This window comes from Zophobas morio, unplaced genomic scaffold, assembly GCF_036711695.1.
Source record: "Zophobas morio isolate AGI-343-1 ecotype UQ-CSIRO unplaced genomic scaffold, CSIRO_AGI_Zmor_V1 ptg000007l, whole genome shotgun sequence".
Classification (NCBI taxonomy): Eukaryota; Metazoa; Arthropoda; class Insecta; order Coleoptera; family Tenebrionidae; genus Zophobas; species Zophobas morio.
Window position 1 is genome coordinate 4334552 of NW_026972112.1, and position 25825 is coordinate 4360376.

A 25825-nucleotide genomic window follows, 5' to 3' on the forward strand; every position below is an offset into this window, starting at 1 on the left:
TCATCTAGGTGCTTGTTTATTTATGAAAAAAATGTAAATTAGTCTACGTTTTACAACTTGAATAATTGATTGATCCTATCCAAGTAGCATATATTTAAATTCAATGGTATCTATACATGGTTGACCAATAATGCGAAACTCAACACTTGCCACTGTCAGACGACTAGTCCTCATTTTCTTCCAATAATTTATATTTGGATTATTGCCAGTAAACAAATTGTACAATATACAGTCCATCTTCCACCCTCCAGCAGCAGTAATAAATTACTGATACAACATAACTGTATAAATATTATTATATACACAACATAATGTACTTATCAAAAACACACTCTTCATGTACAGTTCCATCCCAGAAAAGAAAATTACAGCAACGTTCGCTAAGGATGTTCAATAAATAGTTTTGGGCACACTGAGCACTTATCGGTGACGAATCACACTATTGTCAATCTAGAACCACGACCGCGTGATCATCGTATTTCGTTTTTAACTGTCTCCACGGTTTACGAGCTGCTCTTCGCAAATCTGAGAGAGAGACTTGCCTTCGCATTCGCCTGCAACAGAACTACGTTGTACACACTACAAATACCACACTCAAACTACTCACTTGCTACCTTCGGTTGCTCTAAAATATACATCGTCGGGGGCGTCCATCCAACTTATGACCTGTTTGCGGCCTGACCCTGTCCGAGTCATGTGCGCGATTTTTGGTTTGCCGTTTATTTGGGATATATGACGTGGCAGGACTTGTCCTTGGACCATTGAAGATGGCATCATTGAAGGATACTGGTCAGGGCGCACCAACGCGACCGGGTCCTTACTCAACCGCTTCGGAGGAGGTGCACTCAGAGCGGAACCTACAAACACAGGTACAGAAATTTGCTCGACTTGCGCATGCGTTAGAAGAGCGATTTTACAAGTAGGTAAGTGTTTTTTTTTTTAATTTTGACACGAATACGTTTTTGTTGACAGTCAAACCCAACCGCTTTTACAAAATTCCAGAACTCACCATCATCCCAATCCAAGTCAGAATAGAAGCCAATAAGAAAAAAGTAAATTTAGTTGTTTTCAACAAAAACCACCGAACTGAGTACTTACTGTCTATACCGTTCATCTCGTCGTAGGCTCGTCGCTTCAACGACGGCGACATGTTATTCAGCGGAATCTTATCCACCTCGGGCTTGTTTGGCACCCTCTCGTACAGCAAACTCCCGTCGGGTCCGATCGGCGGCTTCGGGAACGCCACCTTCTCCGGCTTCGGCAGATTCTCCTTATCCGTCAGGATCAGCCACTGCGGCGTCACCGACCCGGGGTTCCCCAGTCTCGTGGCGATCGCCGTCACGCTGCCCCTGTTCTTCTTCCTATAAACTAGCAACTGCTTGAGATCGGTGAGCGACTTGCCAATCATCTGGGCCGTGCACTCCTGCTTGACCGCCTGTATGTTGATGGCGAAAAATGGCGCCCGAGCCGCGTGCCGCGGTTTCATGATGTGTCGGCACAGCCGCCTCGAAATCCGCGTCAGCGGCGTCGTGAACAGGTAGAAGGCCGTGCGGGTCTTCATTATGGGCCGAGGCGAGCCGGAGCGGACCACGATGCCGTGGGCGGTGGCGTAGTGCCTGCCCAAGTGGGCTTTCAGTTTGAACTCTTTGCCGCAGCCGCCGATGTTGCAGCGGTGGGGGCGGTGGGACATTATCGCCGACATGCGGTCGTCGTCGACGTCGCTGCCCGATTTTTTCTTGGTGCCGTTGTCGAAGTCGCCGTCGCCGAAACGGGTCGGGTTCTTCAAGCCGCCGTACTTTTTCCAGTACTGCCAGCACGTGTGGCAGAGGCGACACTGCATGTGCGAGGGGCCCCAGGCGTACCACTGGTTCGATACGGCCACTGAAACGGAACGTAAATAAACATTCGTTTTCTACAAAAAATCGAGTCATGATTCTACGTAGTATTTGTAACATTGCAATCACTATCCCTTCCAAAAACCTAATTAAGTCACCTCAATATTTTGCAAGCGATTTTTTTGAACTGTTTTTAGAAAAATATTAAAACTATTATATTTAGTTTATAGGATGTTAAAGAAACCGGTGTGTCGCAGATTTTAAATGAGGTTTACTGAACAAAATTCAAACATGACGTCATCACTTTTTTGGAGCAACAAGTTTGATTGGCATTTTACCGTCTCACAATAATATCGTGCGATCAAAAATAAAACGAATTACGAGTTGATGTTGCGAGACCAGCTTTAGTTGGTACTACTGCCCCAAATTTGACGTACGTCAATGTTAACATAACCTTTAACTAAACAGTTTGGTGGGTGTTGACAAATATGATCTATTTCACGTGTAAATTTTTGACACTAACAGCTAACAGACATGTTACATGATAAAATTATGTAATATGTCAGTTGTGTAGTACCGCGTGATCAGAAATGACTGTGTCTGTTGGCAATACTTTTTAAATATAAAGTGTTTATGTTGGTATGACGGAAGTAATTTTGTGCCAGATATATCAATCGTGACATGCGATAAATTTAGGTCATGCTTTGGATACATTTCACAAATTTAAAAATGTCAACAATCTGTCAATTTTGACAGCTGACAACTGGAAATTATAGAAAACATGATACCAATTTCTTTACCTCACCAATTATATAACTGGTCGCATAATACCGCGTGATCACAAATGATTTGAGTCTGTTGTCAGTACTTTTTAAATATAAAATGTGAACTAATCTTGTGTTCATGTTGGTATAATGGAACTAATTCTGTGACAGATATACTAATCGGGACATACGATAAATTTAAGTTTGTTTTCGACATATTTTACAAATTTAAAAATGCCAACAATCTGTCAATCTTGACAGCCGACAACCGGAAATTGTAAAGAACATAGTGATCCATTTCAACCAAAAATTCAGACCCACTCATTTGATTGATCGAATAAAACCGCATGATCAGAAATGACTTAATCTGTTGGTACTAATGTGAACTATTCTTGCGTTTATGTTGACATAAAGGAAGTAATTAGTGACAGATATGTCAATCGTGACACGCGATAAATGTAGCTTATATTTTAGATACATTTTGCAAATTTAAAAATGTCAACAATCTTGACAGCTGGCAACCTCAAATTATCGAAAATATCGTGATACAAATATCAACTAAAAACCCAAGGTTGCCAACAAACTCGGTCATTTCTGATCACGCGGTATTGACATCTATACTACCATGATTTTTAAGCCCCACCCACCCGCCCCGGTCTCAATTGTAATGAATTTTTTCTGCGTTATGAAATCGGGAGACGGAGCTTAATTGCAAAGTATATTGGAGGCAGAGAATAGACTATTTTGAGAAAAAAAGGGAATGAAAATTCTTATTCTCTCAAAAGCGAAAGAAGAAAACAACTAGAAAAATAAAAATTTTATTAAAAACAACTTGGACTTTTCTGAAAATTACGAAAAAAAAAATCAAAATATAAGCTCCATCCACCTGCCCCATCTCAGTTGTGCTATATTTTTTTATTCGTCGTGAGACGGGGGGCGGAGCTTAAGTTCATATATCTCTCCATGAAGTTACTATGTGAAACGTGTTTTAAGTATCGTGTTGTTGAAACAAAACTACACATGTTAAGAAAAAAAAAAGCCAAAAATTAAGCCCCACCCACCCGCCCCGGTCTCAATTGTAATGAATTTTTTATTCGTTATGAGATCGGGAGGCGGAGTTTAATTGCCAAAGTCTGTATGCAGGGGTCTCTTTTATCTAACACAACCCCTGTAAATTTTTTATTCTTAAAAATAAACCTATGGTTCTTTGAGCAAATTTGTATCATTTTAAAAAATCTGTGTGATAGCATTTTTATTATCACTTCTGGTAGAACCGGAAATGACGTCGATTTTTTTTTTATGGAACACTAGGTATATTTTTTCATGGAAACACTGATTTTTTCTAAAAAAATCAAAAGCAACCAATATTCTAAACTCAATATTTAAAAAGTTATTCAATAAAATAAATCAAAAAATTATATTTATTTATGACGATTTCGTAATTTGAAAAATTGACACTCATGTCATTTATTCACATAAGTGATCTTTAAAAATAAAAAAAATACAGGGGTTCTATCAAATAACAGAAACACGTGATATTTAAGGCATAATCGTATTGCAGAAAAGACTATTTTGAGAAAAATAGGGAATGAAAATTATTATTCTCCCAAAAGTAAAAGGAGATCGAAAGAAAAAAATTAAAAAAATAAAAATTTTAGTATAACAACTTGGCCTTCTCCGAAAATTTGTAGTGTAAATGGATAGATCTAGCAACTCTCCTGACGCAGCTTGATATCATTCAAACCTCAAATTGACCGTTTAATATTATAAGTACTTTATTGGTGAAAGAAGACTACGCATATTACGCAACGAGAGTCAAAATATAAGCTCCACCCACCCGCCCCATCTCAACTGAGATTTCTTTTTATTCGTCGTGAGACGGGAGGCGGAGCTTAAATGCAAAGTTCATATTCCTCTACATGAAATTACCACGTGAAACATGTTTTAAGTATCACATTGTAAAAAAAAACTACACAGGTTAAGAAAAAAGCAAAAATGAAGCCCCACCCACCCACCCCGATCTCAATTGTGATGAATTTTTTATTCGTTATCAGATAGAGAGGTGGAGCTTAACTGCAAAATCCATATATTTGAGGCATAATCGTATTGCAGAAAATAGACTATTTTGAGAAAAATAGGAAATGAATAATATTATTCTCTCAAAAGCAAAAGAGATCGAAAGAAGAAAAAAAACTAAAAATTTTTAGTAAAACCAACTTGGACTTTTCTGAAAATTACGAAAAAAAAATCAAAATATAAGCTCCATCCACCCGCCCCATCTCAATTGTGGCATTTTTTTATTCGTCGTGAGACGGGGGGCGGAGCTTAAATGCAAAGTTCATATATGAAATTACCATGTGAAACATGTTTCAAGTATCGTGTTGTTGAAACAAAACTACATATGTTCAGAGAAAAAAAGCCAAAAATTAAGCTCCACCCACCCGCCCTGGTCTCAATTGTGATGAATTTTTTATTCGTTATGAGATCGGGAGGCGGAGTTTATTAATTGCCAAAGTCCGTATCCAGGTGTCTCTTTTATTTAACACAACTCCTGTAACTTTTTTATTCTTAAAGATAAACCTGTAGTTCTTTGAGCAAATTTGTATCATTTTAAAAGATCTATGTGATGGCAACCTCACATTTTTATTATCACTTCCGGTAGAACCGGAAATGACGTCAACTTTATTTTTTTTATGGAACATTAGGTATACTTTTTCATGGAAACACTAAGCAACCAATATTCTAAACTCAATATTTAAAGTTATTCAATAAAATAAATCAAAAAATTATATTTATTTATGACGATTTCGTAATTTGAAAAATTGACACTCATGTCATTTATTCACATAAGTGATCTTTAAAAATAAAAAAAAAATACAGGGGTTCTATCAAATAACAGAAACACGTGATATTTAAGGCATAATCGTATTGCAGAAACTAGACTATTTTGAGAAAAATAGGGAATGAATAATATTATTCTCTCAAAAGCAAAAGCAGATCGAAAGAAGAAAACAAACTACAAAAATAAAAATTTTAGTATAAACTTGGACTTTTCTGAAAATTACGAAAAGAAAGTCAAAATATAAGCTACACCCACCCGCCCCATCTCAATTGTGATTTTTTTTATTCGTCGTGATACAGGGGGCGGGGCTTAAATGCAAAATTCATATATCTCTACATGAAATTACCATGTGAAACGTGTTTTAAGTATCATGTTGTTGAAAGAAACCTACACATGTTCAGAAAAAAAAGCAAAAAATTAAGCCCCACCCACCCACCCGATCTTTAGTGTGATGATTTTTTTTATTCGTTATGAGATCGGGAGGTGGAGCTTAATTGCAAAATCCATATATTTGAGGCATACTCGTATTGCAGAAACTGGACTATTTTGAGAATAATACGGAATGAATATTCATATTCTCTCAAAAGCAAAAGGAGATCGAAAAAAGATTTATAAAAATAAAAATTTTACTATTCACAATTTGACTTTTCTGTTCATTTGTAACGTAAATCGATAAATCTGGCAACACTGGTCACGCAGCTGGAAATAATTCAAACCTCAAATTGACCATTTAATATTTTAAGTATTTTATTGTTGAAAGGAGACTATAGCATATTACGAAAAGAAAGTCAAAATATAAGCTCCACCCAGTCTAAATTGTGATTATTTTATTTTCATTCGTCGTGAGACGAGGGGCGGAGCTTAAATGCAAAGTTCATATTTCTCTACAAGAAATTACCCTATGAAACATGTTTGAAGTTGAAAGAAAACTACACATGTTCAGAAAAAAAAAAGCCAAAAATTAAGTCCCCCCCACCCACCCGCCCCATCTCAATTGTGATGAATTTTTTATTCGTTATGAGATCGGGAGGCGGGGCTTAAGTGCAAAGTCCATATACTTGAGGCATAATCATATTGCAGAAAATAGACTATTTTGAGAAAAATATGATATGAATATTCTTATTCTCTCAAAAGCAAAAGAAGATCGAAATAAAAAAATGTGTAGCGTAAATCGATATGTGGCAACGCTGGTGACTCAGCTGGACATAATTCAAAACCTCAAATTGACCATTGAATATTTTAATAAGTATTTTATGCATTGTTAATTAAATTTTAATTAATGACCAGCAGCCAATATTAAAAATAAAATAAATATTTTATTGTTGAAATAAAAATCTATCGTCTGGTGAGCCATGAAATTTATTTTTTAAATAATCATATGGACAGTTTTTAATCATTTGTGATTAAACACGAACAAAAAACGTGTTACCAATGCCAACATGATTTTTGTAACATTAAATTTAAAATATTGTTAGGCGACTTTTTTCTTCATCATTACTAGTTACTACTAAAACACAAAATTTCAGTGCAATGGAAAAATTAGAAATTCAACAAAAATTTTATTGTCCCACTTCTCATCGCGAAATAAAAATCTACATTAAAAAAAAAACAGATTTGAAGAATTACTTGGTTTCAACTGATTTCGTGATTAGAGTACGTCATCTAGCAACGCAAAAAGTTAACAACTTTGAAAACCAGTTTTACAGTAAAAACTTTTATGATTTTTGACAGATTTTGACTGAGAATTTTAAGCAATTATTTCATACATGACGCGGTTTTGAAACAGCACGTACCTAGTTGGTACGGTTCAAGGTAGGGGGTTACGAAGTATCTCACAAATATTATTATTCGGTATTTGTTAATGGCATTAAAATAATTTAAACTAAATAGAGAATATATCGCCTCAGGTTTAAATAATCAATGAAATAATCTAGTTGAGTTCGAATTCAAATAGCTACAATAATAGGCATGAAATTAGCTCTTTCCAGCAGAGATATAAGCACTTTAAATTAAATCGAAAATAACGCTATTTACGATTTAAATTTAACAGAAATGCGACTTGTTATTGTATTATTAATGGACAACTCATGTTTGTGTAATGTATGCAAATGCTTCACAAAATCTTGTGTAAAAATTACAAAAGTCATTGTTACATGGTTTCATAGCCGGTCCTATCCACGGTGTCTTGATTTACTATTTCAGTAAACAATCAGACTTGTCTTTTTTTGCCTTGAGCAATTTTCGACGTTTCAACTTACCGTTGCACGATTCGCACGACTTCCCGCCCAGCGACACCACAGGCTCCGAACTCCCGTTGCTGTTCCCATTAACAACCCCCTTGTTGTTGTTGAGCGCTGCCGGATTCGGTTTATTGCTGTAAAACACACATCACAAAAAGCTCTCAACCCGTCGAGAACTCACTAGTTGGGAATGTAGACCTGCTTCAACTTGGACTCGGCCTCCACGGCCTTCACCCTCTTCTGCTGCACGTACCTGTCGGTCGTCTTCCACATGTAGTAGTACTCGATGATGTTCTTCAGCGTCTTCCACGGCAGAAAGTCCTGGCGTATGTCGTTGAAGTCCTTCCCGTACTTGTCGAGCGCCTCCTCGAACAAGTTCGCCTCCGAGGCGCTCCACTCCTCCATCTCGTCCCGGCAGAGCACCGGCCCGCTCGACGGCACCAGCGAGCAGAGCGCGCTCGCCAGGTCGTAGCCGTGCCGGTGGAGCGTGTCCATCGCGTGGAACAGGGTGATGTCGCGGCTGGCCGCCGCCGCCGACATGTGGAGCGACGGCTGCTTCACGCTGGAACTGCAGTCCAAAGCACGCGCGAACGTCCCGACCGAGCGCGAAACCACCAGGAACTGGTCGATCTGTCTGTCCGTCAGGCTGTGCTCGGGCGTCCACACCAGGGTCTCGAGTTCGCTGAGATCGCGCGAGCTCTTCTCGCCTTCGCGTAACAGGGGCGTCACATCACACTGGTACCGGCTGCCTACGCGTATTTCACCTTTGTCCGCTAGTAACGTTTTTTGGGTCGGATCGAACACCAGGCAGTAGAAAAACATGTCATCCTTGTTCAGGTATGAATTGAGCGATTCGGTTTCATTGAACAATGTTACTGAACACTTGCCCCGAATGTGCGTTGCGGGCAGAGTCTCGACCTGACGCGATAGGAACAACTCACGGTGTTTCATTTGGTGCCTCTGCTTTGGGTCCAGCGATTCACAACCTCTGCTGCCTGAATCGGACACTGGGCTGCCGTTCGATTCGTCTAAGGCACCTGAAAAACAGTGTTGTAATCAGAGATATGTAAAAGACAGATGCGGTTATAGCTTTCCCGATCTAGGGCCAACATCTATGATCTAAGAGTAGCAATACTTTGTATCGCCTATCCTTTTCTATATCAGCACCAGTACTATGGATTGCCAACTGTAGGCTACATCGATCACTCTCTAAAAGGTGGTTGTCTTGTTATTGGCCCGTTCTGATGGCGGCAATTATAAATAATCATAACCACCCACAGTCTGAGTGGTCTGACAGGGACCGGCACAAACACAAGAACGGCATCAACGACAAACGTTGCGCCAACTCTGATTGGTTGCGCCGTACAGAGCGAGACCTTCAGATATCGGGTTACCATTATACGTGCTAGAGAAAAAGAGGGAGATATAAACGTACACTGACATTTTGGCCCTAAACGTATGTCCACGAGAACATTAAATATCTGTATCTAGTCTTTTACATATCTCTGGTTGTAATAGTGGTATTAGTAAAGGAATATATCAAGACAGGTTATTTCGACAGAACTTTCCTCGCCCCTGAAGTGCAGCCCAACAAATCCCGTTTTTTTTTTTAAATATATACTTTTTTGCGATTATTGTTTTCTGATATCCTCTACAAGGTAAAAGGTAAGGGCGCAACGCGAAAACAATGCTTTTCGAAAAACTTAAAAATCGAAAGATTAAAAATTTTTAAAATCAGAAAACTGTCGAGAAATGGAAAATTCAAAAATCGAAAAATTGAAACATGTATTAAAAAAATTTAAAACAGGGAAATGGAAATATCAAAAATAGGAAAATCAAAAATTAAAACATCGAAAAACAAAAAACAAGAAATCGTAAACTGCAAAAATCCAAGCAATTAAAATCGAAAAATTGAGGAATCGAAAAACTAAAAATTGAGACATTGAGAAATGTCAAAAATCGAAACGTCGAACAACTGGAAAATCGAAATCTCAAAAAGTCAAAAAGTCCAAAAATCAAAAAACCAAGACATCGAGAAATCGAAACTCAAAAGACCGGGAAGCCCAAAATCGAAAAATTTAAAGCAAATTAAGTGGAAAAATCGAAACACCAAATGATTGAAAAATCTAAAATTTAAAAATTCTAAATTTTGAAAAATCGAAGAATTGAAAAATGGAAAAATCGACAAATCTAAAATTTACAAAATCAAAAAATTAAAATATTGGTATTTACCAATATTTATTTATTTGAAAGAATCGAAGAATTAAAGACCGCAATAGTGAAAATCTCAAAACTAAAACATCGAAAAATTGATACATCGAATCATCCGAAAATAGAAAAATTGGAAAAATGTAGGAATCCCAAAACTGAAACATAGAAAAATTGAAAACTCGAGAAATCGAAACATCGAAAGTTGAGAAATCGAGAAATGGAAAAATCAAAAAAATCGAAAAATCTAAAAGTCGAAAAGTCAAAAAATTCAGAAATTGAAACATCAAGAAATCGTCATTCAAAAGATCGGGAAGTCCAAAATCGAAAAATTAAACACTGAAAAATTATAATTAAAAAAAATGAAAAACCGAAAAATTCAAAATTTAAAAATTCGAAAAATGGAAAAATCAACAAATCGAAAACTCTAACATTTACAAAATTAAAAAATTAAAATACATATTGGTAAATCGAAGAATCCAAAAATTGAAAAACTGAAGACCGCAATATTGAAAAATCCGAAAACTGAAATATCGAAAAATTGATACATCGAATTATCCGAAAATCGAAAAATTGGTTAGAAAATGTAGGAATCCCAAAACTGAAACATAGAAAAATTAAAAAATCGAGAATTTGAAGAATCGAAAATTCAAAAAACGAAACATTGAAAAATCAAAAACTTGAAAAATCAGAATCGAGAAATCAAAACATCGAAAGTTGAGAAATGGGAAAACAAAAAAAATGGAAAAATCTAAAAGTCGAAAAGTCAAAAAATCCAGAAATTGAAAAAAAAATAAAAACAGGAACTCAAAAAATCGAAAATTTAGAAAGGCAAAAAACTGAAAATTAAAAAATTAAAAAAATAAAGAAACGGGAAATAGTAAATTTTAAAAAATCGTGAAACTGTTCAAAGAATCGAACAATAATTGAAAAATCCCTAAAGTGAAATATCGAAAAACTGAATAATTCAAAAAATTGTAAATCGAGAAATTGAAAACGAAAAATTGAAACATCGAAAAATCAAAACTCAAAAGATCGGAAAACCCAAAATCGAAAAATTGAACACTGAAAAACTGTAATTAAAACAATGAAAAAACAAAAAATTTAAAGCTAATTAAGTGGATAAATCGAAACATCAAATGATTGAAAAATCTAAAATTTAAAAATACGAAAAATTGAAAAATCGAAGAACTGCAAAATGGACGATTCGAAAAATCAAAAAATTGATACATTGAATGATCCGAAAATCGAAAAATTAAAACAAAAATGTAGGAATCCCAAGACTGAAAAGAAAAATTGAAAAATCGAGAAATCGAAACATCGAAAGTTGAGAAATCGAGAAATGGAAAAATCAAAAATTCGAAAAATCTAAAAGTCGAAAAGTCAAAAAACCCAGAAATTGAAAAGAAATAAAAACAAGAAATCAAAAACTCGAAAATTTAGAATGGCCAAAAACTGAAAATTGTAAAATTAAAAATCAAAACATAAAAAAAAAACGGGAAATCGTAAATTTTAAAAATCGAGAAACTGTTCAAAGAATCGAAAAAAATCGAAAAATAGTTGAAAAATTCCAAAACAGATATAGAAAAATTGAAAAATCGAGAAATGGAAAAATCAAAAAAAATCGAAAAATCTGAAAGTCGAAAAGTCCAAAAATCCAGAAAATTGAAAAGAAATAAAAAGAAATCAAAAAATCGAAAATTTAGAAAAGCCAAAAAGTCAAAAATTAAATCAAAAAATTAAAAATCGAGAAATTGAAAAATTGAAACATCGAGAAATCGAAACTCAAAAGATCGGGAAGCCTAAAATCAAAAAATTAAACCCTGAAATATTGACAAATTTTAATAATAATAAAGAAAAAAAATTAAAAACCCAAAAATTTTAAGCCAATTAAGTGGAAAAATCTAAAACTGAAAAATGGAAAAATCGACAAATCCAAAAATAAAAAATTTAAAATATTGGTAAATGGAAGATTAGAGCAATCGATCCATCGAATCACTCGAAAATCGAAAAATTGAAAAAAAGTGGGAATCCCAAAACTGAAACAAAAAAAATCGAAGTCAAAAAATCCAGAAATTGAAAAGAAATAAAAACAAGAAACCAAAAAATCGAAAATTTAGAAAAGCCAAAAACTGAAAATTTAAAAATTAAATTTGAAAAAAAGGAGAGAAGAAAAATTTTTAAAAATCGAGAAATATGGAAATTTAAAAAAAATAAACATTCAAAAATGGAAAAACTGAAAAATAAAGAACAAAAAATCGGAAACTGAAATAACGAAAACCTGAATAATTCAAGAAATTGTAAATCGAGAAATTGAAAATCGAAAAATTAAACACTAAAAAACTGTAATTAAAACAATGAAAAACCGAAAAATTTACAGCCAATTAAGTGGATAAATCGAAACATCAAATGATTTAAAAATCTAAAATTTAAAAATTCGAAAAATCGAAGAACTGAAAAATGGAAAAATCGAAAAACCCAAAATTTACAAAATTAAAAAAATAATAAATGGAAGATTCGAAAAATCGAAAAATTGAGACATAGAATCATCTGAAAATCGAAAAATTAAAAAAAAAATATAGGAATCCCAAGACTGAAACAGAAAAATCGAGAAATCGAAACAACGAAAGTTGAGAAATCGAGAAATAGAAAAATAAAAAAAATCGAAAAATCTAAAAGTCGAAAAGTCAAAAAATTCAGAAATTAAAACATCGAGAAAACGAAACTCAAAAGATCGGGAAGCCCAAATCGAAAAATTAAACACTGAAAAACTGAAAAATCAACAAATCGAAAAATCTAACATTTACAATATCAAAAAATTAAAATACATATTAGTAAATGGAAGAATCCAAAAATCGAAAAACTGAAGACCGCAATAAAAAAAAATCGAAAAATCTAAAAGTCCAAAAGTCAAAAAATCCAGAAAAATAAAAACAAGAAATCAAAAAATCAAAAAATCGAAAATTTAGAAACGCCAAAAATGGAAATTGAAAAATTAAAAATCAAAAAATAAAAAAAACGAGAAATCGTAAATTTTAAAAAATCGAGAAACTATTCAAAGAATTGAATAATAATTGAGAGATACCAAAACTGAAATTTTGAAAAATTGGAAGACCGAACAATTGAAACTCAAAAGATCGGGAAGCCCAAAATCGAAAAACTGAAAAATTTTAATTAAAAAAAATTGAAAAACCGAAAAATTTGACACCAATTAAGGGGAAAAATCGAAAAACCGATAAATCAAAAAATCTAAAAATTACAAAATCAAAAAATTGATACATCGAAAGATCGAAACATCGAAATTTGAGAAAAGCCAAAAACTGAAAATTGAAAAGTGAAAAAGTGAAAAATCGAAAAATAAACGAGAAATCGTTAATTTTAAAAAATCGAGAAACTGTGCAATGAATGGAACAATAATTGAAAAATCCCAAAACTGAAATATCGAAAAATTAAATAATTGAAACATCGAGAAATCGAAACTCAAAAGATCGAGAAGCCTAAAATCGAAAAATTAAACACAGAAAAATTGAAAAATTTTAAATAAAAAAAATTGAAAAACCGAAAAATTTAAAGCTAAGTAAGTAGAAAAAACGAAGAACTGCGAAAATGGAAAAATCAACAAATCGAAAAATTTAAAATTTAGAAAATCAAAAATTAAAACATTGGTAAATGGAAGAATCGAAAAACTGTAGACCGCAATATTGAACAATCCCAAAACTGAAATATCGAAAAATTGATACATCGAATTATCCGAAAATCGAAAAATTGGAAAAAATGTAGGAATCCCAAAACTGAAACATAAAAAAATTGAAAAATCGAGAAATCAAAACATCGAAAGTTGAGAAATCGAGAAATGGGAAAATAAAAAAATCGTAAAACCTAAAAGGCGAAAAGTAAAAAAATCCAGAAATTGAAAAGAAATAAAAACTGGAAATCAAAAAATCGAAAATTTAGAAAGCTCAAAAACTGAAAATTGAATAATTAAAAATTGAAAAACGAGAAATGGTACATTTTAAAAAATCAAAAATCCCAAAACTGAAAAATTGAATAATTCAAAAAATTGAAAATCGAAAAATTGAAACATCGAGAAATCGAAACTCAAAAGATCGGGAAGCCCAAAATCGAAAAATTAAACACTGAAAAATTGTAATTAAAAAAAAAAATTGAAAAACCGAAAAATTTAAAAATTCGAAAAATCTAAAATTTACAAAATCAAAAAATTAAAATATTGGTAAATGGAAAAATCGAAAAATCGCAAAACTGAAGACCGCAATATTGAAAAATCCCAAAACTGAAACAGAGTAATTGAAAAATCGAGAAATCAAAACATCGAAAGCCAAAAAATCACAAACTGAAAACTGAAAATTCGAAAAATTGTTATACATGAGCATGAGTGGATAAATTTAACGATTTACCATGCTTCCGATAACCTTAAAACCTTTGCAAAAATTCAAAGCATTCGATTTTGCAATTTCAAAAATAAATTGTAAAATGTTTTTATACGATTTTTTTCCCCAAAAATCTGAATGCCTGGGGTAAAAACTCAACATGGATTCATAAACCACAAATGGAGGAGTACGTTATTTTATAAAATGTAAATGACATTATTTAGTATCGTAAAATTTAGAGATGACGTCATTTCATTGTTGGTGAGGATGAGCAGTCAAATTTCGGTTAGCGTTTTACCATCTACATTCCTAACAAACATACAAATAAAATGTCTAATAAAAATCAACCGGAACGGCGGACAGACAGGCAGACGGACACGGGAGACCTATTTTTTTTCGTACTCTAGGGGTCATGAAACGTCGAGAAAACCTGAAAGGAACCAGTCCCCGATGAACTCGATCACAAATAACAAAAAATAAATAAAATTCGGTAATAACTCAGTATTATTTAATAAATTATTTAACATAAAAACATGTACTCGCTGGCCGGGTTTATTATTTCCCATTAATTACTAATTTTAGCGGTGCCATTAACCTCACGCAATTTAAAAAGTATACTTCGACAGAAAAAACTTTATTGACAAAAACATTTCCTCCTTGCATAATCAAAAAACAGAACTGAAACACGTAAAACCCGTATAAAACAAAAAACGAAACCCTTCAAAAACAAACTGGTTTACCAGACACCAACCTGTTAGACCGATTGGGGGACTGATAAATATTAACTTATTACCACTCAGATTTCGTTTCGTAAACTAACTTTTCATCGTTTCAAAGCAAGATTATTAACTGTTAATTTCCCTTGCATTAATCGTTAATCAGCAAGTTTTTAAGTTCTTATGGAAAGACAACGTGCGACGAATTTAAAAATTATCAACGTTCCTCTATGAAAGTAAATGAGTTGCCATCGAATACAGTAACAATAGTTCAATTATTTCCGCTTCCGCGCCATTTTATTTATATTTATACCGATAATAAGTAACCAAGTGTCATTTTTCCCAAAATGGCGGAACCAATCAAAAACGAAACGCCATCCATCACTGTCCTGAAAATTATATACAACGTATAAATCACCAGGTAGATCCTCACACCGAATGATAAATGTGAGTCAACCCATATTTCAGTAAACTCTGTAGATTTCAAGATTAAGTTCACAGGTGAAAACCAAATCGTGCTTTTTCAACACCAGGTTAAAGACCCTGTTCTTGACGCTTCAATTAATGACAATTAAACGTCAGTTAACGAGATGTTTATTGAGTTACTGACACGAACAAAGTGACGAATCTTTAAAAAGTGAACAAAATATGCGTACTTCTGAATAATAAAATAATTTTATTGATGTTGAAACAATAGCCCTGTGCGCAGCACGTGAAAACCATGTGTGCCATAAATATTGCAATGCAACACGCAATCCAAGAGATTGCCATAAACCTTACACGGCACCAGAATGAACTAAAATATCTTGGAGAAAATCCAGTGGAAAACTAAGCCCAATACCCGATAAAATAACAACGCCAATCCTTCACAAAGCGACGAAAGGAATTCGGCTTTCGTTTTATCTTGGATCAGTCAGATCTGGAGACTCAAAACCCTAAATTATCCTCCAAATCTAAAAAGTAAAACAATGTCAAGGAGTCATAATCTAAAAAAAACCGTTCCCACAGTTAAGAAAGTTAGGTTATGATTGACATTTGTGACAGGCGGCGCGTAGTCATTAATCATCACAACGAGGCGGCAAAATTCACGATAAAAAATTCATATACATTTAAAAACAGTGATGATGGATAAATATTACACACTAACAACAAAAATCGCCCCCTTTGAACCCTTTAAGCGCCGCTCCTGTCCAACGTTTAATACACGAACTGAATCTATCGCAACCACTTCGAACCCATTAAAACTTATTGTTATTAATTTTTTAGTCGGCACGTTTTATTACCACTTAGGTTTTTTTTCCAATAATTTTGATGGCAATTATCGGTCGATAGTAATTTAGGACGCTTGAAATAACCACAATAAATGACATACAATAACATTTTCGTAATTATAATATTATTATACCGTCGTTTTCATTGCTTCGAGACATAAAACAACTCCGGTGATATTCATCAGTGACAACAGTATGAATACGAATTACGCTCCAAAAAAAACTGAAAACGTTGCAGCAACTTCCAATCCGTTTCAGTCTGTACGAATTTGACATTTGACAAATTTGTGATTAATCGTGTTCATTATCACAACGAGGCGCAAAATACACAACCAAGATGGATGAGCAAACATCCACAAACACTCATCTTGAAAAATATATTTTAAGAAAGTATAAATCTTCACTAGAATACACAAATAACTACCGAAAGCTTTAGAAAAATTTACGTAAATATTTGTACATTAGCCGGTGCAGGATCGCAGCGGGAGGACGCTACGAAGAAAAACGTTTCTAAATAAATATGTAAAGAATGAGATTAAGAGTTTGACGTAACATACGCAGCCATGTTTTTTTTGTTTGACAGTATAAAGTATTTGTACTGAATGTGATCATAAAAAAAACCATAGTCGGATGTTTTATGTATCTAGGTTTAATACATTATTCAATTTCATTTAAATTGTTTGTTGAAATTCATTTTCTACAAAAAAAAAAAAAAAAAACTAACTTGTATCCCTTAAACTGTAACAATTACTTTTTGAATAATTTCAGCAATCTTCCACTGTTGCATTATAATTTCGTTAGTAATGCATTGTTTACCTTCTTGGAAGCTTTGTTTTATATCAATGTCTGCGCTATTCCACGTACTGTTTTATTTCCACGGCTTTTTCAACTGCATTAATTTTTTTTTCATTGTGTTTCCTTCTCCCTCAAAGCCACGTAAATCTTCAATTATAATCCAACTCTCATATTTTCCATTTTTACAATTCACTTATTGATTGACACCGATAGATTTATTCCTCATTTACAACCATCGACTCCGTCTGTCGTCCGATTTCACGAACTCATGTCCCTTATCAGAAAGTTGTGGGGTTCTGTCTAAACTTTAAACAGCCGATTGGAACTGTTCTCTGTTGTCACGCCACTTCATCGTTACTAAACCCGTATTAATCATATACATAATGTCTATGATACATAACTCACACCACAAAATAATTCCCTTCTCTACTACGGCCGTAATTTTTTATTCTCACTCGCGTTAATCATCAATATTTGTCACAATTTTATTAGTTGCAAGATTTATTAAACAGACAATTGTTTTTTATGACCTAACCACTTTATCAAACTTGCCGGGACGTTTTTGTGATGTTAATGTGAGAACAAGTTTGCTAAATTTCATTCAATTATTTATTTTATGGGCAAAAAAGCCAGTAAGTTAATCGATGTCATCGTTAAAATACCAGTTTTCTAACTATGGAATACTAAATGCAATAAATATAACTTGTTTTAATCCAGTGTCAACACGGTTAACGTCACACCCTCATAACCCATGCATCGTTAGCGTTTCCGTTTTGACATCTACTCTGATATAATCAGTCTGTAAAACTAAAACCGGTCGAAGATTATATAATTAAAGCACTAACTTAACTTCGACTGTTTATGTTTGTACTTCGAACGAATTGAACTATTAGCACGTTCAGATGACAATCAACGGCGGTTTGTGTTACAAGAAAACTAAATTTGGCAGATTTTGTCTCCTCAAAACTAGGAAGACTAATTAATTAATCTACAATGGGTGAATAATTCCTGTTAGAATTTTTTGTGTTTGCAATTTCAAAGTAAAGTTGTAAAATTTTCGTAAACAATTTAGATATTTTCCCAAAAATTTGGATGTCTACGGTAAAAACTCAACACGGATTCATAAACCACAAGTACAAGAGTATGTTATTTTATAAAACCTAAGTAACATTTACTATTGCATATATAAAACAATCGGTCCACTGGTTCGGAAATAATCTATCAAATAAAAACTGACACAAACAGATGGATTTTTTTTGTCAGCCTGCATAAGCAATTCGATATTGTGTTCATTTTAGCCAGAACTTATCCAGCAAATTTTTGAAATGACGTCATCAAGTTTTTGGCGGGATAAACGGATAAATATTGCTCACAAAAATCTTAAAAGCGTTTTCAGTGTTTGAGAGAATTCAGTTTTGCAGTTAAATTCTAAAGTGATGTTACACAATTTTGATTTTTTTTTCCAAAAGGCTTCATGTCTGAAGGTATAAAATTGAGGCGGATTCATAAACCACAAGCATTTGATTACGTTATTTTGCAAAATTTATATATTACGATCAAAAATAAAAGACCTCTAGTTACTGCTGATGCTCAAATGTTTTTTGAACGTATGCTACATCCCACATCTGTCAAGGTGAAACTCATTCTGTAACTTCTGTCATATTTGAATTGTCGATCTAACCTCAAATTATTGTCAGATGTGAGTTTTACTACTTCCTGAGCGTAAACTAAGGAAGTATAGTAATCGAGTCCTTCGGGCGACTTGCCACTTTCATCTTTTCTCGACGTTTCATGACCCCTACAGTACGAAACAAGCAGTCTCCCGTTTCCTTCTGTCTGTCGGTCCGTCTATCTGTGTCGATTTTTATTAATCAGATAACCGCCGAAACTACGGGATCGATTGTGGTAAAATTTGGCTGTCATTTATGTGGTCAGTATTTTTGATTGTTTTTGGTCCGTAAATTTGGATGAGGTCAGTAGCCTATGATCAGTGAAAATGTGGTCAGTAAAATTTATATTTTGCCAGTATTTTAAATAGTAGGTAATGTATTAAAGACAAACTAGCAGTATTTTAATTTGTAACGTCTGTAAATTAATTAAAATTGTTTTTTTATAATGGAATGTGGCAGTATGTAGTTTCGCGGCAGAAACATAACCTATAAAAGAGTGACGTGAAATAGGATTATCCATTAGGTTAAAATATGTCGCACCTCCTCCCAGTGCCAAACAAGTACCTATAGGTAAAAAACGGTCAAGAGGGAGGCCCAAATTGGCAACACGGGCTCTCTTAATTGATTGACTGTAATGTCTTATTTTATTACATTTGCTTGTATTTTAGAGTTTATTGTTTATTTTTCATTTTTAAGACAATTATTCCTATATTTTTTGTTATGTTCTTACAAGAATTTATTACAGTTAAGTTTTATTGATACAGAGTTTTTCGTTTATTTGTAAGACAATGATATTTTTCCTTAAATTGCATTTAAAGTATGTTTCTATAAAAATGTATTTACTACCATTTATTTGTTGTTTATTTAATATAATAAATAAAATTATATTTTAAAGACGTTCTATTATTTTTTACTAACAGTATCTAAAGTTTTTACTGATAAAAGTATGTAAAATTACTGACCACACATGAATTATTATTTTACTCAAATCAATATTATACTGATAATGATGTATATTATACTGCTCGTAATATACACAAAATACTGACCATTTTTATTAAAAATACTTGCAATTTATTCATATAAATACTGACCAAATAAATAGAACCCGTAAAATTTTGTACGTATATTAGGACTACCATGTAGATGGTAAAACGCTAACCAAAATTTGGTTAATCATCTCCACTACCAATGGGATGACGTCATCCTCAACTTGTGGTGTATGAATCCGTGCTGAATTTTCACCCTAGACATGCAGATTTTTGTAAAAAAAATCAAAATTGTAGAACAATATGTTGCAGTTTAACTTTAAAACTGCAAAATCGAATACTCTGAAATCTTGCAAAATCCTCCCAAAAAATTGATGACGTCATCTCAAAATTTTGCCTAGTAAATCATCTCTGAAATATGCAAAATATTACTTGACTCTTGACTTGTGATTTATCAATGCACTCATAGTGTTTAGAATTACTTATACAGGGTGACTCAAAAAAATTAATGAATAAGGCAATTTATTGTATTGATTAAACCAAAAAAAAACTCACCATACTTAACTTTAAGGGTTCTCATAATAAAATTCGCAAAATCAGATCTTAAATTTTTCGATCAAGGGAAATTCTGTCGAAATAATCTTCATTATTAAACTGTGAGATAACAAATTTTGGTTGGCATTTTACCACCTACACGATATTCCTAAATAAAATTCGACTACAATCAATCTAGTAGTTTCAGAGATTATCTGTCAAACAATATCGCCAACAGACTACAGACAGAAACGAGGGACCCATTTTTTATACTCTAGAGGTCATGAAATGTCGAGAAAACATGAAATTGGCCGTTCTCCGCTAAATATTTGCTACTTTTCCTTAATAAACTGACACTTTCTTATGTAATTTAAGCTACATAAACTTATTCTCGTTCAACATGCAAATAATAATAATAATAAGATATGGTAGCTGTTCATTTTTACGAATAAGTTTCTATGGGAAAAATTCAGCTCCAATATTTGAATATTTTTGGCTAAACTTTTCTAATACGAAGAGAAAAAATTGGTCGAAAGTTGTTTCGACAGAACTTTCCTCGCACCGAAAGTACAATGAAATGTACCAAGCGAGGGGGTGGGTGGGCGGAGCTAGAATTTTTTTAAAAGATTGATTTTTCTAAATGACTGAACAATATTAAGAGTAATCACTGGAATGAACAGGGGGTGGGTGGGCGGGGCTATTGCTTGCTTATGAAAAATTCTGTATGAAAAAGTTTAACTTAGCCCCGCCCACCCACCCGTTCTCATTTTTCTTCTTCAGAAATAAGAAATAAATATAGGTTTTTTTAACAGCTTACGTTCTATTAGTCCCCAATCACACTTTACAAAAGAACATATAGTTCACCCCGCCCACCCACCCCGCTTCCATTTCAATGATTCATTTGATCTAATCCGAATGGAAGGTGGATCCCAATTAAAGAGAGATAAAATCGTTAAAATGAGAACACCGCCTGTGGGCGGGGCTAGTAGCTGCTAGGATAAGATTGATTTTGACATACTCTCTAAGAAAATAAAGAGTGGGTGGGCGGGCTAGTACTTGTTAAGATAAGAGTGATTTTGGCAGATAATATATACCCTTTAAAAAAAAGGGGTGGGTGGGCGGGGCTAAATCTTGCTAAGATAGGACTGAACAATGTTAAGAGTAGTCACTGGAAGCAAATCTAAAAGATATGAATGCAATGATAAGTCACAAGTAAAAAACTCATCATATTTTACACATTTTGGGTGCAAAATTTTGAGATGACGTCATCCATTTTTGAGGGGAATAAACAGATATATTTTGATTAACAATTTATCATGATTACAATAACTTTAAAACGTCTGCAAGATTTCAAAGTATTCAGTCTTGCAATTCTTGATTTATTCGATAAAATAAATTGACTGATAAATCACAAGTATAGATTGACCATATTTTGTACATTTTAGATAGGATTTATCCGGCAAAAATTTTTGGAGGAGATAAGCAACTATATTTTGATTAACAATTGATCGTTCTTATCATAAGTTTAAAACATCTGCAAGATTTCAAAGCAGTCGGTTTTGCAGATTCAAAACTAAATTGCAAAATATTGTTTTATAATTTTGATTTTTCTCCAAAAAATCAAGACGTTTCGAGTACAAAACTCAACACGACGTAATAAACTACTACTACTAGTGTACGACTATGTTATTTTATACAATTTAAAACCCATTTAGTATATAAAATTTCACATTATTGGTGAGTATGATTAGACAAAGTTTAGTTAGCATTTTACCATATACATGATATTCCTAATATAAATACAAAATTTGACAACAATCGGACCAGTACTTTTGGAGATTATATGTCTAATAAAAATCTGGGACGATAGACAGACAGGCAGACGGACAGACAGACAAACAGACGAAAGTGGGAAACCTATTTCTTTGTACTCTAGGGGTCATGAAAGGTCGAGAAAATGTAAAAGTAAACTGACTCAACTGCAATACACGGGCAGACGGACAGATAGACAAACAGGCGAAAATGGGAGACCTATTTCTTCGTACTCTAGGGGTCATGAAAGGTCGAGAAAACGCTTACGCTCGGGAAGTAAAAATATAACGTTGAAACAACCAACAAACTCTGGTAAATGTCAGCAAAAAAGTTGTTTGTACTCCTTATGATATTCATTTGACAAACAAAAAGGCGCTTTTACTGACACACATTAAAAATGAATTTTAAACCCTCGTGGATAAAAAACTTTAACAAAAAGTGCTACCTCAGCCCGGTTTTATTAATTATATTTAGCAACATGATTTTTTCCCCAACAAGTATTTCATATATCGAGAAAGCAATAAAAAACTCGATGAAAGGCAGCCACGGATTTTTGAAAACTTGTCTTTGATAGAATTTCGTCTTGTCAATCTTAAAGTTTGAGTTCAAAATACCACGATAAATGACAAATCTTCAAAAAAATTATGTAATAACCCGCGTTATTTAAAGCTCGCACACATGCATACATAAAATTACTCCACAACGTCATTGTTTTAAAAAAGCAGTTGTTTTAAGGTTCGTTCTACATAAAGCTCGACGAATTATCATTAATTTCAAAATGGTTGGACCTGTTTACAAATGTAGCTTACTTTGACATGATGACCGTTACAAAGCCGGCCATCACGAGTTCTTAAAATAATTTTATTTAAAAAAAGACTTGTATATCTCTCGTATGATCATTGCCCTCGACTTCGTCTCGAGAACCAAACATCACCCACATAACGTCATAGTCTTTTTTAACGTATGTCTATAGTTAAGCTAAAGCATCTACCACCCGGTCAAGCTTAAAGACAACCGATTGTCATCATTGACCACGAATTTCGGTCCATCGCTACCACAACAGCGGCCACGAAACCATCGCATCCACGTCCAACAAAGCCAATTTTGCGCACTTTTTTTAAACCAAAGAAGCGAACATCTCATTGCCGTCGTCATGGCAACGCTCCGATCGCGTACAGCCCTGCCACGATTTCGCGAAACACCGCCGCCGCCACGGCCGGTCGGTGACAAGACAGGTACAGTCAGCGAATATCGATCGCCTAATCAAGACTTTTGCCCCACCACTCATTTAGAATGCGTGAAAAGCGAGAAATGTCGCCCCCTCCCCGCCCCCCGGAAGGCCAATTAGAGCGACGCCGAAGGAATCCCGCGGACCCGACTTACATTGGTGTTTGTCGGCGAGCTGGATCAGCTGGCTCGGAAGATCTCTTCGGCGGTAGAAGCACATCACCTTCGCCTCCACGTTCCCCGACGCCGTCTTGTTCAGCTCCTCGATGCGTCGAATCTGGAACGGCGACGTCGACGACGTCTCGAAGTACACGTAATCTACAATGAGACACAGCGATGAGAGAGGGTTAGGGTCGCAACGCGTGGGAAAAAAACGCAGCGTTTCGTCGTTATTTGATCGCAGAGTGCTCTGGCCAGCGCGTGTTGTCAAGTTGGCAGCACGCGCCAGAATATGCCGATTGCCAATTACCAGCAAATATTCATTATTCATACCTGGCCCGATACGAGTCGGAGTTGGTTTGTTTGATTAATCGGGCAGAGATAACGCAGGGCCGAGATAAGGGCGCTGAAATAAGAACCAGCGGCCCGATCGAATAAAATCGACCCCCGACACCCGCCAAAGCAACAATTGTCTTCAAAACAGTCGAATTATGCGAGCAGCTACCACTGCGATCCACACCGATCGTCGGTTTACCAACTACTTTCTCGAGTCTAGTTCTAGCTCTAGCATCGGCTAGCGCTAGCGCGATGCCGTTCCCTGGGCGCGAACTGCCGCCGAGTCTCGGCGGTGGCGGTAATTGGCATTGTTACGATGATCTGTCGCGCTCAAGAGGAAGACTTCCTCTGAACGAAGCCGGTTAATTAGACCACATCAAGCACTTACCTCCGACACGATACATGTTGGCTGTCATGTTTGAAAGAAAAAACGATTGTTCCTTTACACTAATATTAGGTTAACGCGGCACTCATTTTCCACTTTTTCGCGAAATTTTCTCAATGTTTTGTCACCGCACGTATCACCATCGAGCAAACAGACGCCATTTTCTTAATCAAACTCCCTGTTGGCGTCCGAGGAAAGAATGGCAAATGTTGTTGTTGACGGCAGCGCCAAAAGAACGCGCCGCGGCGAGTAGCGGAAACACCGCCGACGATAAAACAGAAATATGTAAGAAATCAAAGAAACCAAAAAAACAATGGGCTTGAATTGAGTGACCACAGAATATAGCCTGTAACGAAACCCCAAGAGACCTTGACTGTAAACTACCCAATTACAAACAGGTGAATGAAGTGAATAAACATCCGTTAAATTAACCTAGTTTAATGAAATACTTGCGATTTGAAATTATTTCCTACGATTAAATGTCACTATTACCATTCACACCTGTACAGGGCAATAAAAAAATACGATCAAAGATAACCAGAGGTTTTTGAAAGTTTGTCTTTGATAGTTGTGACAAGACGAAAATTTTATCAAAGACGTATTTTCAGAAATCCATGGCTGTCTTTGATCGTGTTTTTTATTGCTCTCTCGGTAGCTTCTGCATAAAAATTCAAGTTTTTCAGTATTAAGACTTCGTGTTTTCGTTTAAAGAATATAATTTTGATTAAAGATAATGCAACCAATATTACTACAGTATATTACCAGATTGTCACCAAAGGCAGCCAAAGGGTATAATATACAGTGGGATTTATAAACTTGTTGTTGACGTTGACGTCAACTTTTGCCGTATTTAAATGGGTTGTAGAAGAAGAATGGCGAATTTAAGTTGATTCTTACGAAAACGTACTATTTTAGACATGTTTTAAGTTTCTTGTTGTCGAAATAAGTTCGCGCATATTAAGAAACAAAGGCAAAATGGTGCCCCGCCCACCCGCCCTATCGCAATTGTGATGATTTTTTTTATTCGTTGTGAGTCAAGAGGGCGGAGATTAACTGCAAAATCCTCATTTCTCTACAAGAAATTAAAAACTTGTTTTTGAGTATCGTGTTGATTAAAGAACAACAAATATGTATATTAAGAAAAAATTAAAGCCAAAAATTAATATCTGACCTGATCTAAATATGTAGTAATGAAGTTTTCATTTGTTGCCAGAGCTAGGGGCGGAGCTTAATTGCAAAATCCATATTTCCCTACAAAAATTTACCATTTTAAATGTGTTTTAAGTTTATAAGATTAAAAAAAAATCATCACAATTGAGACGGGGTGGGTGGGCGGGGTTTATATTTTGCCTTTTTTTTTCTTAATATACATATATTCTTTGAACAACACGATACTCAAAAACATGTTTTTAATTTCTTGTAAAAAAATAAGTACAGTTTTATTAAAAAAATATTTGACAGTGTCATTTACTAATGTCATAACTTGTAAAATGTGCTTGATTTAAATAATCTTAATTTACTGACAGTAGTGTCATATCTGTCGGATATTAATAATATCAAATGCATCGTTTGACAAAATAGATTTTTGAAAAGTGTCAAAATGACAGTAAAGCTTGAGTCACATATGAAAATTCATAAATGATAGAATGACAGT

The 25825-nt window shown here is 34.3% G+C and overlaps 1 protein-coding gene across 2 annotated transcripts; it reads right to left on the reverse strand.

The window, feature by feature from the left end:
* On the reverse strand, positions 1-24366 carry LOC135124268 (metastasis-associated protein MTA3). 2 transcript variants are annotated; one of them, XM_064049209.1, is made up of 8 exons: positions 24175-24366; positions 23448-23609; positions 7863-8718; positions 7700-7815; positions 1098-1881; positions 1010-1038; positions 608-857; positions 1-554 (listed from the first exon to the last, which is right to left on the reverse strand). In XM_064049209.1, exons 1-8 carry the CDS (start codon positions 24200-24202, stop codon positions 446-448), a joined length of 2334 nt encoding a protein of 777 aa, XP_063905279.1. In that variant the 5' UTR covers positions 24203-24366; the 3' UTR covers positions 1-445. The 2 variants fall into 2 exon arrangements, with proteins under 2 accessions (XP_063905279.1, XP_063905280.1); XM_064049210.1 differs by lacking the exon at positions 1010-1038 and having other exon boundaries at positions 1099-1881.
* Between the last annotated feature and the right edge of the window lie 1459 nt (positions 24367-25825).

What these genes read in the sequence shown, in the direction of transcription:
- LOC135124268 (XM_064049209.1), bottom strand. Translation starts at nt 24,202, where the DNA reads ATGACAGCCAACATGTATCGTGTCGGAG. An exon ending in GAGATGAACGGTATAGACAG is followed by an intron (nt 1,039 to 1,097) that starts TAAGTACTCAGT and finishes TTTTCTTATTGG; the next exon opens with CTTCTATTCTGACTTGGATT. An exon ending in TGACTTGGATTGGGATGATG is followed by an intron (nt 858 to 1,009) that starts GTGAGTTCTGGA and finishes CTGTGTTTGTAG; the next exon opens with GTTCCGCTCTGAGTGCACCT.